This window comes from Brienomyrus brachyistius, chromosome 19 (assembly GCF_023856365.1).
Source record: "Brienomyrus brachyistius isolate T26 chromosome 19, BBRACH_0.4, whole genome shotgun sequence".
In the NCBI taxonomy this organism is placed as follows: Eukaryota; Metazoa; Chordata; class Actinopteri; order Osteoglossiformes; family Mormyridae; genus Brienomyrus; species Brienomyrus brachyistius.
This window is the reverse complement of record NC_064551.1, coordinates 6,765,108-6,782,092: the sequence shown is the minus strand read 5'-3', so window position 1 is coordinate 6,782,092 and position 16,985 is coordinate 6,765,108. Positions and strand designations below refer to the sequence as shown.

Sequence of the window (16,985 nt, the reverse complement as noted above, 5' to 3'; positions counted from 1 at the left end):
TTTAGCAGATAATAACCTGCTTGTACATCACTGTTTTTCAAACATGGTAGTACGGTGTTTATTTGCCAGAGGCGGAGATTTCACGGCCAGAGAGTACAAATTCCGACCAAGATTTTGTTTCAACCAACCAGTTGAGAATAAGGAGTCACAGTCGCAGAGGAATCTTGGTCTGGATTTGTACTCTCTGGACCTGAAATCTCCAGCTCTGTTATTTGCTTATCAGCAAGAGATGCTAGGGTCATGACTAAGAACTCGCAGAACCTGAACTGGACTTTATACCACTGTACCGTTTTTGCCATAATCAATCAGCAGGGTGTTCTAGGGGTGGGAGACCGATGCTGTGGACTCGAGGTGCCCGTGGGGTTAAAACGGCCAGATTGAAAGCATTCCTGGCTTGACCAGTCTGGGGAACTGGGAAAACAAAGGCCGTGTTCAGCGGTTGAGGCCGTTAGTACCAAAAGAGACTCTCCTTTCTGAAGCATGTTCCTGCATAGCTATTTCGTCTGTTTTTTCACACTGCTGTGGGATCACTTAGAAAAGATCAATAAGTGTCTGTTTTTTTTTTGGGGGGGGGGGGGGGGACTGGGACGGTAACATTTCACGGCCGTTTCAGGCGAAGCCGTGTAAAATATCAGCCCCGCTCCTGGGATCTGGATCTTGCGCCTAGTCTGGAAAAGCTACTATGTGAAGTTCCCAGCCCAAGCTCGGTCATTTAAGCGGCCTCATAGCTGGCTTACTACCTCATCCTTGACAACTGAGAAAATATTTACTCATCTCGACTGTAAAGAAATGGCCGCTTAACGGTTTGATTCCACGCCCCCCACGACCCTTTTCCTAATTGTTTCCTGAGCTCATGAGTGCAGCTTGATTGAGAAAAGCATTTTATTCTTGTCTGTTCTTCTTTGTGGGGGCGGGCTGGGGGGTTGATGCTTCCTTATTTTCACGGCGCATTACTCGATGGCTCCCACCCCGCCGCAATGCGAATGTGGCGGGACGCATTTTCGCATCGCTGGCCGTGCACGTTGCAATTCTCTGACCCTTCTCGAGAGAGTGGAATGTTAGGAGTTCTGCGCGCTAGCGAGGGACTTTCCGCAAACTTGTCTAGTCCTCGCTCTGCCAAACCACAAAAACTATCTTTGAGAGCTTCTCGGCCCGATAGTCGGAGGCTTGGGGTTGTGAAGAAGGCCTGCCACATTCAATTATCCTCGGGGGGTCACCAAAAAAGGCTAAAATAAGACCCGACTGGGTGACTTGACATCCTGCATAAAAATGCAGAGTCAGGCCAAGCCTGTTAAGAGGCGTCCAGTCAGGGAAAGGGATACAACGTCGCTTTCTTCCCCTTGCAGGACTGGAAACATCTAAAAACACCGCACTCAACTGTGTGTGCTCTCGGGATCGCTCTGTTGACGGGGAATGCGGTCGTGTCCTTGTTTCAAATTCTTCAAACTGGACAGACTGTTGACAGCAGGACCGGAATGGCGTCTAGAGGCATCCATGAAACATCCGAACGATCAAGAGACAGAAAATGGGAGATTTGCAGGAGGCTTGGGCCGAACACACTCCACACTGCGCCAACAGAGCACTCCATCCTGCTCGAAAGCAAGCTGGGCTGGCTGCTACACCTCACTAGCCAGGTACCCTTCCATCTCCAGCTCAGCAGCGGGCTCTGCTGACACAAGCCATGTGCCAGCATCCAAACCCTGGGACCACCTGTGCCAGGGGTATGATCGCTCACCCAGTGTCACAGGGGATGCAGCAGGACAAATAAAATGAAGGTTGAAGGTGCCACTGGAGGGCAGTAGAGGGACCCTTTGAGTCCCCGTTGTAGCTATTTTCCTACTACATATGGGACAGCAGATGGCAAAGGTCTTATATTCAGTAGGTTGGAAGTTCAAATCCTAGGTGGTGTGGCCTTGAGCACAGTCCTCAAAAACTATTGCACTGGGTAAGTTCTACTCAGCTTAAAAATACAATCCACTTTGTGCTCTCCGGACAAGAAAACCCACAAACGAAATATGTCAGCCAGTATTTCTTTTATACATGGAACAATCCAGAATGTCCTGACCTAGTGCAGTTTCAAAGCTTGACCGAAGTTGCCTGGAGAATAATGTGATATCTCAAAAATCTGGATTTAATTCAAAATCGGAGTTAAATTCTTTCCTGCGTGCCATGGCTTACTGAAATGGAAAAAAATAAAAACAAAACAAAACAGCTGATTGTCTCTGCTGTGTTTCTCTGCTCCTCTGCAGCATCGACTGAGCCGAGCAGGAGTACAGTATGTCCTCGGCAATGCGTTGGACATTTGCCAGTAATAATAACAAGATCCCATCTGTCAAACCATGCTCCACAAAAGGTTGCATTTACATGCAAAATAATAGCACTTACATGATGGCAGGAAGGCACAGAAAGTAAAACATCCACTGTGCATTGGATCTACATGAGGGAATGACACTTGGGAGGTTCGCGCTCGGCGTTACAGGCTTAGGTGCCGACCCTCCCTGGGCTTAAACCCTGGCCATCGAGCAAGGAGTTACACCGCAAACAACAGGGTTTGCTACTCCCGCTTCCAGGGATTGCGCCCACCTCAGTATCATATGACACCCCGGCAGCCATCTTGTAACCAAGAGGAGTCACCCACGCATCAACGAATGGCGGGGACGTGCCTCGTTTAGAGGCTAATAAGCGAGGGGTTTGGGAAGCTGGTGGGATTTTTGGAGAGTGGAGGCTGGGGGGTGGTACTGGGGGATAATCCGTGCAATCACGTTGACAGGGGAAGGTCTAGCAAGACCCCTTCCTGATGGCTGATACAAGATCCTTAATGAAGCTCGGTGAGTCACGGTTGATGTGTTGCAGAGGATTACGTGTCTGACAGCTCCGTGTTCTCCCTAAGGAAGCAGCCACTTCTCCTTCCGCAGCTTAGGAATGTGCACTTCACCACCAACCAGCCATGTTGCTTCCCTTCTGGAAGCTGGACACCATCCCAGACCTGTTAATCTGTGTGTCTACCCTAACCTGCTATGCCTTTAAAGGCACAAACCCCCATGCACAAAAGGCCAACTACATCTACAACTGCATCTACTGGAAACCCCATCTTTATAAGCCTGGAAAAAAGGGCAGAGGAGCTTTAGAGGGGTCGGCTTGAGGTCGGCTGCCTATGCAGCCGCTCAGGCTGTCGGGTGGCTAGTACCGCTACCGTCCACCAGGTGGCAGTGTCACAACATACACCCCCTGCCGCAGCAGGTCTGAGGCTGGGACTGCAGCCCAGTGGGAGGCAAACCAGGTGGGAAAGCTGAACATAGTTAATTATGGATGATGTATCTATGTTCAGCACCTGATATTGTACTAAAACTTCATCTGGATTCCAAGTTGCGTTTAATATGTACGCCGGCACTAAAGCCCAAACTATACCTCGCCGTGATTCTGGTGATATTGCTTCTTTTATCTTACACCAAGGATTAATCCCAAAAGTGTACATCGTCAGCAAGTTGTCTAACACCAGGAAGCCGAAACCAGATCCGAACAAAGTGAACAAACAATAACCGTAAACATCATTTTGGTTCGCCTCTCAGTGAAAGCGGATGATCAGACTCTGCGTTAAATGAGGAAATACCTTCTGGTGTCGTAATAGAGGCTCTCATAAGCGGCACGAACGAGGGCGAGTGCAAGACCGCCGCAGGTTCACGGATCCGAACACGCTGTTGCAAGTTGCACCCGCTCCAAAGCGAGATGGAGAACAGCTGTTTCGAACTCTAAACAACAGCCCAAAATTACAGGATCGAAATGCATGTTTCAAAAGTCACAGACAGTTCAGAGACACGTCGGGGAGAAGCCCTTACAATGGCTACCATGCCCACGCGATACGACACCGGTGGAAGTGAGTGCCGGAATCTAACCGGATCGGAGAGCTGGACAAGAGCTATGTGAGGCATCCGAGTGTTAAAAAGGCCGGGGGGGGGGGGGGGGGGGTTCAGGGGCAAGGGGGGGCATTGAAAACGCCCATAATGAGCTTGGGCTGGCGGCCTAAGGACATGAATAGTTGATGGAGTGGAATCAGAGAGCTCTTCCTGGAGAGGCAGTGTATCACATTGTCCCCCTGGTCTTTACAGTTGGCGGGCCCACAAAGGCGGGGTGCGGGGGGTGGGGGTGGCGTGTCCGTCGGGGATAATCGGGCCCAGGAGCCCGCTTGCACAATGGGCCCCGCCTCACGCCACACTGTCGTTGAATTAAGGATGAGGGTGGCAGTGTGATGGATAGAAGCCCTGAGGAGGAACATCGTAAAGGGGGGGGGGGGCCCTTAGGACGATTCCTGAAAAATTTGTGCCAAGTGCCCAAAAGCTTTAATTATTGGAACATAATTAAATTCGTCAGGGTTGGGATTCCAATGTGATATGCTTTCGTGGGGCCCAAAATCTCTTAGCGGCACCCCTGACCCTGGGGGCGCCTGCACCCAAAGGCCCTGATGAGCTTAGGCCTCCCCCCCAACCCGCGTCGATGCCAAGGTGCCGAAGGGCGGAATCGCTCTCCCGCGTCGTCACCGGAAACAAATCACTCAGTGTCTGTGTGCCACAGATGGCCGATGATCCATGAAGCGGCATCTAGCTGTCTCCTCTTCGGCGGGGAGAATCCGCTCCCTCGTCGGGAAATGACGCCGTCGGGAAACGCACCGAGGAGTGCGGTTAATATTTCATCTTTAGAATAAGCCGAGTGATGTCGAGCGGCAAACTCGACAGCACTCCATTCCCCCACAGCAAGCGCCACCTGTATCATTTAAGGACACAGACCTATAATAAGAAGTTTGCTGGTTACCTTGTGCAACCTCTGAACCAGACAATTCAACCTGTCAAACATCAGCTGAATGAATCGGTAAAACTCTGGGAAAGTCTCATAAAGAATGGAACCTGATGCCCTCTCCCCCATTACTGATAGCACCTATTGTTGCTGACTTCAGGGGACCATGAGATGTCTCTTCAGGACTTTGTAATGCTTCAAGAAATTCCTGTTACGTAAGTTTTTCTCACAGGGGTATGGGGGTTACACAGAGTGAGACTCTTGTCCTGAGACGTCAGCCTTCACCTGACAGAGCCAGCTCTTCCCAGGCCGTCTGTCACATGCAGGGGGCGCGGAGGCAGTGCCCGGGGGGCACTCAAATCCAACTGCGGGGCAGGAAGATCAAATCCGTGCTCAGCTCCCCGGTCACGTGTATTTTAATTGCAGCCGAGGGTTCGCCCAAACTGCAATGGCACTCTGTTGCTGTTTTTCCTACGCCTCGAACGGGAACAGAAAGGAGTTACCGTGGCAGCGGGGGTAAACAAACAAATGCGGTACCATGGAATGCAGCAAAATATTTACGGCGGAGCGGCCCTGTCCCAGGCCGCTGCGGGCCAGGCCGTTTGGTCTGGAGGTTTGGCACACCAGACGGTGTTTTCATCTGGGAGAAGCTTGCGGTTCTCCTTGGGGCATGCCCGAGGCGGTGTGCCCGCTAGCGCCTCCTGTTCACCCCACGTGCGGGTCAGGCGGCCTGTTTATTTCAATTATCTGAGGGCAGGTCTTTGGAGGGGAGGGGTTCCTTCAGGGGTCTGTTTCATTTCAGTGTCCTGAGTTTACCCCTATTGGGGGAGGGGGTTATATTCTAATATGTCTGAAAATGGAATTTGAAATACATTTTGAAAATATTGAGGATGTTTACGGTAATTTGCAAGGAAAGCAAACATTTGGCCGAAACATAATCTGCTCTCCACAGATAAAACCTACATTTTCAGCACTGTTAGTGCATGACAATTTTTGTGTTCTCTGGCAGAATTTTGAATGATTATTTTTATGCAATGCATAAATTAATGAAAAAAAAACCACATATTTTGCAGTGTATAAATCTTTTGCATTGTCATAATTACAAAGAACAAACTGCAGCTATAATTGAGTACTCTGAGAGTCACAGTGGTTGGGGTATAGACTCATCTTTGACTCCCTGCTCACGTGACTGGAGGCTGAAAGCTTGGGAACGGGAAAAACAGAGCTTCTGTAACTAGGAGACGCACGACCCACGCGGTCATCGCTGACTCGGCTCCCCGGTAACCACCAAGAGCCCTCAGTGTGACCTCGCCGCACTGGAAATCCGCACGTTGCACAATCTCTCGCCTTTCTTCAGAGGCCTGACGTCAGCGCAAGATTAAAGAAAATGCGTTGTGCCGCCTTGCTGCTGTCAAAAGAGACTCTGACAGTTTTAAGAGCCGGCTTTTCGACTGTCGAGAAGCACGACTAAAGATGAAGAAAGAGGAACTTGTAGGGAAGTGGAACGCCAGCATTCTTCAAATGTCCAACGCTGACATTTCAATAGCGGTAGACAATAACATGTCACTCATGGAAGCTTTTATAAATGCCAAGTACGCTCTGTTTTCTGAGTTTGTTTGTGTTTGTAATTAAATGCATACTTTTATTCTGGATAAAAGAACAGCATAATATAGCTAATAAATGATTCATTATAGATTGCGCATAATTTAGATGTTTTTCTCATTCTTATTTTACCCATTAATAAAGCTGGATATTAGTGGGAAAATTCAAGTCGAAGGTGCCATTCCGGTTTGCATCTTTCAACCACTATGTTAGCAGGTTCTGCCTTCTGCTTTATATGGAAGACTAAGGCATGAATATGGCAATGTGGTCAGTGTGGATTATTCCTACCACATACAGCCTTACAGGGGCAGTGTGTGACTCTGCAAGATTCTATGCTTGTCATCAGAAGGTCAGCAGTTCAAATCCCACTGGACCTTCGAGGACGGCCCGTAAAATCGCTCATCTTTAAGTGTCTCATGGAGAGTAAGATAAAACTCAACAATTTCAACATCTATATTATTACTCTTAATGAAATATATGAGTAAGCAGGTATTTATTGGCTCCTGCAGGATATTTTGGCCCAGTGACCGGTTAATGACCCTTAGCCTGAGTATAAGTGTGTTTGTTGAGAATGAAGCGGAACACTGATGTGACTGCGTCTGACTGCTCCTCTGTCTGTAATCACTCTGTCACGGACCTGTCGTTTCCCGGGCGACGCATTAACGGAACCCCGTCAGTGCAACCCAGAGGAGCAAAACAAACTTTTTCCTCTTCATTTGTGAACCACCCTCCTCCCCTCATCCCCCACAGGGTTGCCATGTTCCAGAAGAATGACATGACTCACCATTCCGTGGTTCAGCCACTGTGGAATGAAGTTGTCCAGCAGTCGAGGATACACCAGGTCTCTGTCGTAGAGGTACAGGGTCCAGAACATGACCACCACAAACTGTGGGAGGAGAGTCGCATCAGCGGGCCGCCGGGCGGCTGGTCCCCACAAATAGATATATCTTGTGACAAATAACATTAAGAACAAGTAAACCGCAGAGATTGTATTCCTGCTAATTTGCTGTAGTTAACCTGGACTAATGACAGCTGCCTTCTCCTTTTCCTTTCCTTTGATTTTGTTCATTTTTGTTCTTCAGCCAGGACACCAAAAGCAGAAAATGAAGTAAGAATCACAAGAAGCGATATTACAGGGCAATTTCAAATGAAAGTGCTATTATGTGGCTTGGATGGGTGCTAATGCAGCAAATGAAGCAGGTGGCAGAGTCAGCCTGCATAATCGTCCTGCCTTTCTGTGAAACAGGAGTTATGCAGATTGGCATCATTAAAAAAAGAAAGAGCAGTCCATCCATCCATCCATCATCCATCCATCATCGATCCATCCATCCATCATCCATCCATCATCCATCCATCCATCATCCATCCATCCATCCATCCATCCATCCATCCATCATCCATCCATCATCCATCCATCATCCATCCATCCATCCATCATCCATCCATCCATCATCCAGCCATCCATCCATCCATCATCATCCATCCATCCATACATCCATCCATCATCATCTATCCATCCATCCATCCTCCATCATCATCTATCCATCCATCCATCCTCCATCCATCCATCCATCCATCATCATCCATCCATCCATCCATCCATCCATCCATCCATCCATCCGTCCGTCGCACTTATCTGCTACAGAGTCACTATTCTGGACCATATTAAGCAATAATTTTTATATATATTTCATATATTTTTATCATATGAATAGACTGTTATTATATGGTGTATGCTGTATTATATGGTGAATCATCACTGCTTTAAGAGTTAATGCACATCAAATGTCACTGTAGTGGATTCGCCGCACTGCATGTGAGTGGAGCGTGTGAGCCACGCGTGTGCCTGTACACGCCTGCCCACAGGCCCCTACGCCTTCATGCTTGAGTACCAGTCGTGCTGCTCTGTTCCAGAAGCTTTCAAGAACTTTACATACAGCGCCTACAGACAAGGAATTAGATTTTGTATTTTTAAACACTCTCCCCGCGAGAGTGTGCTCGGCCCCAAATTCAGCATCTCACCAGCAGGACAGCCGGTGACGGAGGCTTGCTGGGCTGCCAGACTCTCCACTGGGCAGCCTTTCTGCTGTGAGAGAGGATGCTGGGATAGGAGCCCTCCCAAATTTAGCAAAAGCCAGGGAACATGTCTGAGGCGCAGCGATTAACCTTGTGACGGCCTCTCTAGCAAGCATCATGAGGCAGGACCGTGCTGTCGGGAGTCCGTGTGTCACATGACCACAGGATCCGTGGTCATGTGATCTGTATCAGCGTACATTGTCCTGGGATCTGATCATTTGGCAGAATGTGATGAAAAAATACTAAGAGGTAATAAGAGGTTATATTGCTCAGGACTGTATGAATGTATGTACATACTAAACTACAACTATACTAAACTATACGCAAATAAGCATATAAAATAGACATTAGTAAACAAAATATTTATTCTGTCACTGCACACTTCCTTGCCGGTTGTTTTGTTTTGCAGTGTCTAAATTTATCTATTTATTTTGACATTTGAGGCTTGTTAAACGTGTATTTTTCTTCCCTGCCTGTCTCTTTTGATTTACCTTTCTGAAGTGTCCATCGACACAGGGTGGATCGTTTGTGTGCATGAACAAATAAGTTAAATGTCTTCTGAATGGGGGGGGGGGTGGCAGAGAGCAAAAAATAAATAAAAAATTAAACTATACTCTTGCTAAACTAAGTATAGAATCCCACGAAAAAATGCAGGCCATTTTCAGCCACATTGGAAGTGAAGGCCGTGATCAGAACACCACACAGACCTCCAGCCTCGCAGCCCTGAGAGTGCCCCCCCACTCCGCCCGCGGGGGAGAGATGCCCACAAACGAGCCTAAGCAGAGCCCTAAACTGGCATAAAATGTCGACCCACGGACCCGCTCCACCGCGGCCTCCCCTCCTCCCCAGCGACATCCGGCAAACAGCGGCAGATAATGCACTCAAGTCGACGCTCCATAATCATTCCGCCAGGGCTGAGTTTCTCTCCTCTTTTCCGACACTTTCTTACAGCTATAGGCTGCAAGCCACCGCGTCTGACGTTTCCGTCTCACCAAGCCTCTTCTCTGAAGGAATCCCAGTTTGATCTGTAGACCTCGATCCTTAACCCAGCCTATTTGCATTAATGAAGAGCACGTTGGGATGTGACAGGATCCTGTTTTGACTCACGTTCTCTTGATTATTGAACTATTTCTTCATTTCCAGTAAGCCCCAAAGGACAGCAGCTGTAATCAAATAAACATGTCTGCTTACGGTCAGAGTCCCGCTGAAAAGACCCCATTGGCTCAGAGTCATTCCGCACAAGCAGCACTGGAGACAGATTTTGCATTTTCCATCTCGTTCAGTGGAAAAAATACTGATTCTGGACAAGCCGTTTTCTCTCACACGTCCCCTCTCCTCGTGTGAGCTCAGGGGCTTCCTAACCCTGCCAGCTGCCAAACAATCCAGCGCATGAGGTGGGGGCTGGATTTACCTCCCTGGAGTGGGGGGATCTTTCTGCAGTTTGGAGTGGATGCTCGCCAGGCTTCAGGCCCCACTGGGCTCTGCTGGTGGCACGTCCTCTCCTGTATCTGTGAGAATTGTGAGGACTTGGCGGGGGGGGTCGGGTGGCGGCATGATGGGGGGGTGGTTTCCACGGAAACCACCAAAGCTTCTGCCTCAGTCACAATGAACAGGTGCTCGGAGCTTACCAGCTGTGTTGTGTAAACCAAGCTGGAAGGCCAACTCACCAACATGTCACTCTAAGGGTGGGGGGGGGGGGGGGAGTAACCATGGGGCTCATCTGTTAACTCCGTGATGCCACACAGCCTTTTCATTGGCCCACTTTAAAAAGTGGGCGGTAATTGGGACGGTGATGGGGCGGGCAGTGTGGTGGGGGGGCACTTAGGAAAATCCAAACAGGAAACGACGCGCAGCCAGCTGGCATGGAGAGAGCAGCACGTCCGTGTTGCAGGTAAACACGCAGCCGGCCCCCTGCAGGCCGCTGACGGCAAAACGTCACTTATCACACGCCTGCGGACCTCAAACTCATGCCCCTCCGTTGGCTCAGGGCCGGATAGAAAAAGCAAACTGGTGAATGAGTCCTTCCTAATTTAATTCAAATATTTGCCCAGCGTCTTATAAATACGGAATCCAGCTGGGAGCCCTCTGTGAGCTGACATGCGATGGCCGCCGGTACTGCATGTGCAGCTGAGATCTCCCTCACCGGTAGGGAAGAAGAAGGAAGCCCTGTGCTCAATTTAAATATTTTCCCAGCAACTATCAGATGGTGATCTGGAACACGGAGAGTAAGAACAAGACAAACATATAGCGTTTCCTTTTTAAGAGTAGCGGACCTGGTCTCAGTACTATCAGCCAGAGCCTCCGTGGATTTGCTAAGCAAATGGGCCGGGAGCCTCTGTGAATGACGAGCAGTGTCTTCACTCGCCTCACGCAAATGAAACAACGCCGGTCCAGGTGCTGGGGGGAGGGCGGCTGGGAGCTGGGGGTGCCGACCAGCCCATGCGGGCTGACCTGGAAGGTCCCACTTTATCTACAGCTTCCGGTGTCACAGCTCTTTACAGTATGTTATTATCCTCCCAACCCTATTTATTCTGCTTTTCCTACTGATCAATATTATAATGATTTTCTGAATTTTTATTAGTAGAATTAGTAGTAGACATCCCCCCCACCCCAGCCACCTGCACAGCAAAATATATTCTAGAGGGAGACCCTCCACCTGCTTTGCAAAATTCTTGGTCCAAGGTGAAATCTTACCATGGGACCCAAAATATCTTGCTACAACCATGACTAGTATTGTGTTGTCATGCAGACAGTTGCTTACAAAATGGCACACGGGTGTAAACACATTTATACTTGGTAAAGCAATTCAGGCTGATTGCGAATTAAGAAAAACGTCACAGCACTGGGATCTAAGCCAGCAGCCTTCAGTGTGATCTAGGCCCTTGTTCACTAAACTGTCTGCTGCATCGGACAACGTTCACACGACAGACGTGTGGCAACAGGAGCCTCAGGCTAAACAGACCAAAAAAGTAGCAGTACAGGAATCCAGTGAAGCCAGAACAAACTGCACCTTTAGATTTACCTGCAGTGTCCCGGCTTCCAGCTGTGTGGGTGGTTTGTTAAACTGTGCTGTTTGACAGAGAAGCCATTGATGTCTTTCATTGGACAGGGAAGGTCAAAGGTCACAGGAAGTGATCCAGCAGCTATATCTATGCATTGGTCAGTAAGATGGTCTATTAACTGCTACCAAAGAATCGAATCTGGGAGGGGGAGGGGGGTCGAATCCGGTTTTAATGCCCTCCAGGCCCTAAGGCCACCTGGTGGCCACTGTCGGAAAAACACTCACCACACCGACGGGAAAGGCGAGGACTGCCATCATCCAGTCGCGCAGGCTGATCAGCTTACGAAGTTGCTGCTCCTGTTCCCGGTTCTCGCTGCCCTTGGTCAGCAGGCTGGAGAGGTCAGTGAGAACACAAACCCCAAAGAAAACGGTCTGGATCACCTAGGATGGGGGAGGGGGGGGGGGCGGTGTTACGAGAATCAGTCGCAAGCACACAGCAGTGACATACTACTATTGTAACTTGCATAGACGGACCGGGTTTCTGAAATGACTTCTGACGTCTCGCGCTGGTTCGGCCGGCAGCCGCCGCCTCCTCGGGGTCGAGCCCCGTTACGGCAAAGAAATCCACGGTGCTGCATCGGAACTCACCAGCAAAAACACAGATAAAAGAGACACTGGAAATAGAAAGTAAACAAGCTCCCCTCCTGCTATTTGTCACTCCATCTTATCCGGAGCACCATTTTCACAAAGTCACCCAAATGAGAAGCGCCGCGTCTGGTATTTTGGACGCCTTTTTAGGACGGCCAATCTGCACCTTCTGAAGTATTTAATGACCTGTGTGCTTTTAAGTGCTACGGGGTCAGTCGTATAATCTAAGGGCCTGATAAAGGCTGCAACACCTACCTGTATCGCTACTTCTCAATGTTTGACGTAGTTTCACTTCAGATTTACAGTCGCACTTTCACTAAGCATGGCTAAAGTGTCTGGGTGCCCATTAAAGTTAACTACATAACTAAGCATAGGACTCCCTCCTTAAATCAGCTAGCACCTCCCAGTGCTTAACTTCTACCGTGGTAAAGGCAACTGCAACCTTCTCAGAGAACGAGACAAAATCTGTCACAATAAGGGGGAAAAAAACCAGGATTTCTGCAAGTTCATTTCCTGGGAACACAAATATCCTTAGCAATGGAATGCGATTGTTTACGTTAATCTGCGAAGAACAAGTTTCGCTTCCACTACTCAGATGAAATGTTACGAGACCCTAAAAATAGACAAAAAAAAAAATCTATGCATCTAGCTTAGATTTAAATCATACCTCAGCACAGAGCATCATGGGAAAGTCACAACATCTGCATTCGCTGACATGGGGGGAAAATATCAACACTGTAAAGAAAAAACAGTCATCTGGGTTATGAGGTATCTGAGGTATAACCGGCGTCGACGTCGCAATATTACAGAAACGAAACAGAGTGAGACACACGCCAAAAGAACGCAGCACAGCACCCGATGTTCTCATGACCCCGATCTCTAACTGTGTCAGTTTACGTCAAAAAGGGCTCCCTTTTTAAAAAGGTTTCGTAAACTCTTCCATAATCACGTCAACTGCCGGGGCACTTTCACGTGCGTCCCGAAGACAGCTTTCCTTTAGAAAAACAAAAAAAAAAAAAAGATGAATGATTATTGGATATAAGCTGGGTAAGAGTCAAACCAGGGGGCCCTAACGATTTTTCCCAAAGGGTCAAATTCCATTAGCAACATATAGCAAAGCCAAGGTCCACTGTGTCTGAAAAAAATTTGGGGGGAGGAAGACAGTTCAGACGCTACTAGGAAGAGCAGACTCTACTAGGAAGCCTGTCTGTCTGTACCCCATACCCAAAAGGTAAGACAGGGCTTTTACCAGACTCTGCTGTAAGCATTAGTAGGATTCAATGGTGGAAGCTATTTCTGCATTAAATTAAGGAAGATGTATTGTGGCTTTAATTTATTGCCATTTCGCTCCTTAATCCCTAAAGCTGAAAGGCTGACTTTTATTCTCATTAAATCGGCGTCTCGTCGCAACGCCGATTGCAGACGCATCGCTCAGGATCGAGGACATAAATAACATCCCCGGCCATTTCCTCCGAGGACGGCTCAGAATTTTACTGCTTCTGCCAACAGCTAGGGCTAAAACCACCGTCCAGGTTTCCTTTCAATGAAAATAAAAAGCAACTGGCTCGAAAAAAACAGGCTTCTAATAGCCGAGCGACGCCAACAGCTGGGCATCAGGCCGTTTACAAGCCCCGAGTACTTTTCTCCCTGAGAATCCAAAGCTCTTGCGAGGCGACGATCATCATTGGATCTGAAAGTGAGTAATAAGCCCAGGACGCTTTGCCCGAGCTTAAGGTCCAGTAGAGAAAACAAGAATCGCTGTAGATGCTGTGAACAATCACTACAATCACACAATGAAATTCAAGTAGAATAATGAAAAAAAAAGCAGATTGGAACAAATGACCTCATCACGTTTTGCAAGTGGCTTCTCCTGAGGAGAGCCTCAGTAAAGTCCAGAGCACAGTCCTTCGAGACAGATTCATCATCCAGATGAATTGGATTGTGTTCACCTCTGAACTCACTTGAACTTGACCTTGGACAAAAATGCTTAACCACTGTTTTCTTCCCCCAAAGTTTCCTGTTCCAGAAATGTTGACATTTGACATTCATTACAAATTACGATACATTAAGTCATATTTTTAATCTGTTCCGCTATTATTTTTCATAGCAGTCTTTGGTCTGAGTATTGACCCATCGTGTCTGTGCGACATTTCAGTTATGGTAGAGTTTCTTGGTGCTGCTGTGGGCTATACTGTTACTCTCGTGTGTCTTTAATGTTTTAATTAGAAACTTTCCTCCCTACTTCTTGACCACAACATGTTCTTTCTGCACTAGTTACACCTCTGGTGGACGACGGAGAAACTGAGAAGATGTTTCACCAATCAACATGTTACACAAAAACTGGATCATTCTCCTCTGAATTCGTCTTGGCGAATGGCTCTGCCTCCCAGCGATGTGTTCCGGAGAAGCAGGTGAAAGTTTTAAAGTAGATGGGAGCTGCATCCAGGGACACAGCATCAATTTTGAACTGGGATCCAGTAAAAGACAATAGGTGACTGGGATCTCCTCCTCTTTGATAATCTGGAGGTATGCTCAGAGAGGCTTTGGTCCAGAAGAACAGGACCCCCCCCCCATTCAGTTCAGTACTTAGACCTGTGTGGTCAGCAAGACCAATATTAATAACATAGCAAGCATTCCTCCAGGAGCGTAATGCAAATCAGAATCACTTTGCCGTCCACAGGATATCAAACCATCACTTTTCTTTTCAACGACTTCAAAAAAATTCCATACATTAATTCATCACACAGTGTCATTTTCAGATATCAACCACAATTATATTATAAAAAAACCAGCACAAAACAACCACAACTCTAGCACTCGTGACCAAAACCAACAGACCAAAAGTCAGGAGGGATTTACGTTGAAGTATTTCAAGATCCAGGCTTGCTGTGAATGAGAAGCTTTCCCTGTAATTCATTGCTGCAGCAGAACCTGTCAATATCTCCTTCTTAAAGTCTTCCTAGTAATGCATTATGGATACTATTCCATGCATTACTATAGTGCACAAACATATTAATACATTGCACGTTACATTAATTTAGCAGACATAGATGAGAATTAAGAGAGCACAGGCAGTAAGTCTCTAAAGCAAATGGGGTTATTAAGAGCCTTGTTCCAAGGCCCAATGATGACATCTCTCCGCCAGCCATGGGATTTGAACCAACAACCTTCTGAACACGGGCAGAGAAGTACATACATTCCCCCTTATTCTCTGCCCTTTAGAATAGAGACACAAGCCCCCTCTTCAGTCTGTACATTAAATTGAAACAGGGACTAAAATTATCAAAAGTGCAACAGTATAACCAGTGATTGATGAGGCGTGCAAGTAATTTGCTGTTCACAGCTTGACCTTTTGTAGCTGATCAATGGTGGTACTGTCACACATAGCTGACTTTGACGCATTCCTGTCTCCCTGAGCAACAATGGATGTGTACCACATAAGCAACAATGGATGTGTACCACATAAGCAACAATGGATGTGTACCACATAAGCAACAAGAAGATGTGTACTACCAAGATAACCTTAGAGTCAGTGCTGGAATGAAGAGTCTACAGCAGGGTTCTGTAAATCTAGTCCTTGAGGGCCTGTTTGCAGATTTCCGTACTCAAACACGCCCACTAAACCTGGTATTTAGCTGATTACGATGCGTTTGAGCAGGAAAATCAATGTCGGATTCAGGTTTCCCCAGGGCTGGAATTGGGGAATCCAGATTTTTTACACTATTGTGTAGAAATTCTTCCATGCTCCTCCATCCAAGAGGATTATGGGGGGGGGGGGGGCATGGACGGACAGACGAAACCCATTCCAGGGAGCAAAGGCACACTGAACAGTTTATGGATGCCAATTAACTTAACAGCATGTATTTAGACTGCAGGTGGGAGATGATAGGGGCCCAAAGGAACCAGCAGAACATGGAGAAGACATGCAAACTCCACGCACGGAGAGCGGAGGCGAGATTCTAATCTTCAAGCCTGGAGGTGTGACGTGACAGCGCTACCCACCGCGCTGCCCCATCTGTGGACCAAATATATCAAAATCAATTTGGACTGAATGCTTTCGGTTCTAGGCTCTATTTCATGTGAACAGTTTAAACAGACAACGATTAATATCCTGTCGTTCTGCTCTCAAGTGTGTCTCCGCAAACACACGTTTAAGTCTCTCTCCATAAAATATCACCGTCTAGTGTCACATTGGATAGCTATCAGTTCCTCTTCGTCTGACCGAGTTTTGGAAATCCCTTTTTCTGAGGACAACCGTGAGTCACAAATCTTAAGGCGGCTCTGAAATTTCCGAGACGACGCGATCAGACAGTAGTTGGCTACGCCTGTAATGTGCCGACGCTGTAAGTTTACAGAATTCCGAACGCTCTCAGGGGACACATCACCGTATAGCTGATATTTTGAGGTGTTTTATCTCCGCTGCTAGTCTATGGGAGGAAATCATTTTCAGAATATTCATTAGTGCATTCACCGGTCTTTTTAAGAGAATTTTGAAGCTGTTTAATGTTAATATTAACACGTCTACCATCTCAAATGATTCCTAGAAACAAAATCTAATCAGGCACATAAAAAAACAACTATAAGTCAGTATGACAGGTACAAACATGTTTGAAAGGGTATGTGTAAGATGCTAAGATTAGAATTTTGCCCTGAGTTTCCAGTTCCTGCTTTTCCAAGGTATTATATTGCTTATTTTGTCATATATTATACTTGGGAACTACATACCAAATAACAGACTATTTAAAATATTTTTTCCCTTTTGCTTTAAATATGACCAGAAAAAAACAGACACAAACCTAAGACATATGCCACGCTAAGACGCAGAGCACAAAAGGAATTCTTTCAGTGGAAAAGCAAATTAATGGAGTAT

The 16,985-nt window shown here is 47.3% G+C and overlaps 1 protein-coding gene across 4 annotated transcripts in view; it reads right to left on the bottom strand.

Annotated features, from left to right (window-relative positions):
* The window catches only part of aig1 (androgen-induced 1 (H. sapiens)), a 40,931-nt gene that overhangs the window by 10,843 nt on the left and 13,103 nt on the right, over positions 1 to 16,985 (bottom strand). For 3 of the 4 annotated variants that reach the window (XM_048986512.1, XM_048986510.1, XM_048986509.1), the window contains exons 2-3: positions 11,753 to 11,908; positions 7,175 to 7,276 (exon numbers count right to left, since the gene is read on the bottom strand). In XM_048986512.1, coding sequence (XP_048842469.1) covers positions 7,175 to 7,276; positions 11,753 to 11,785 — 135 coding nt within the window. In that variant the 5' untranslated portion in view covers positions 11,786 to 11,908. Of the gene's footprint in view, positions 1 to 7,174; positions 7,277 to 11,752; positions 11,909 to 12,001; positions 12,626 to 16,985 lie in introns of those variants that run through there. The other variant, XM_048986511.1, reaches the window with a different exon arrangement.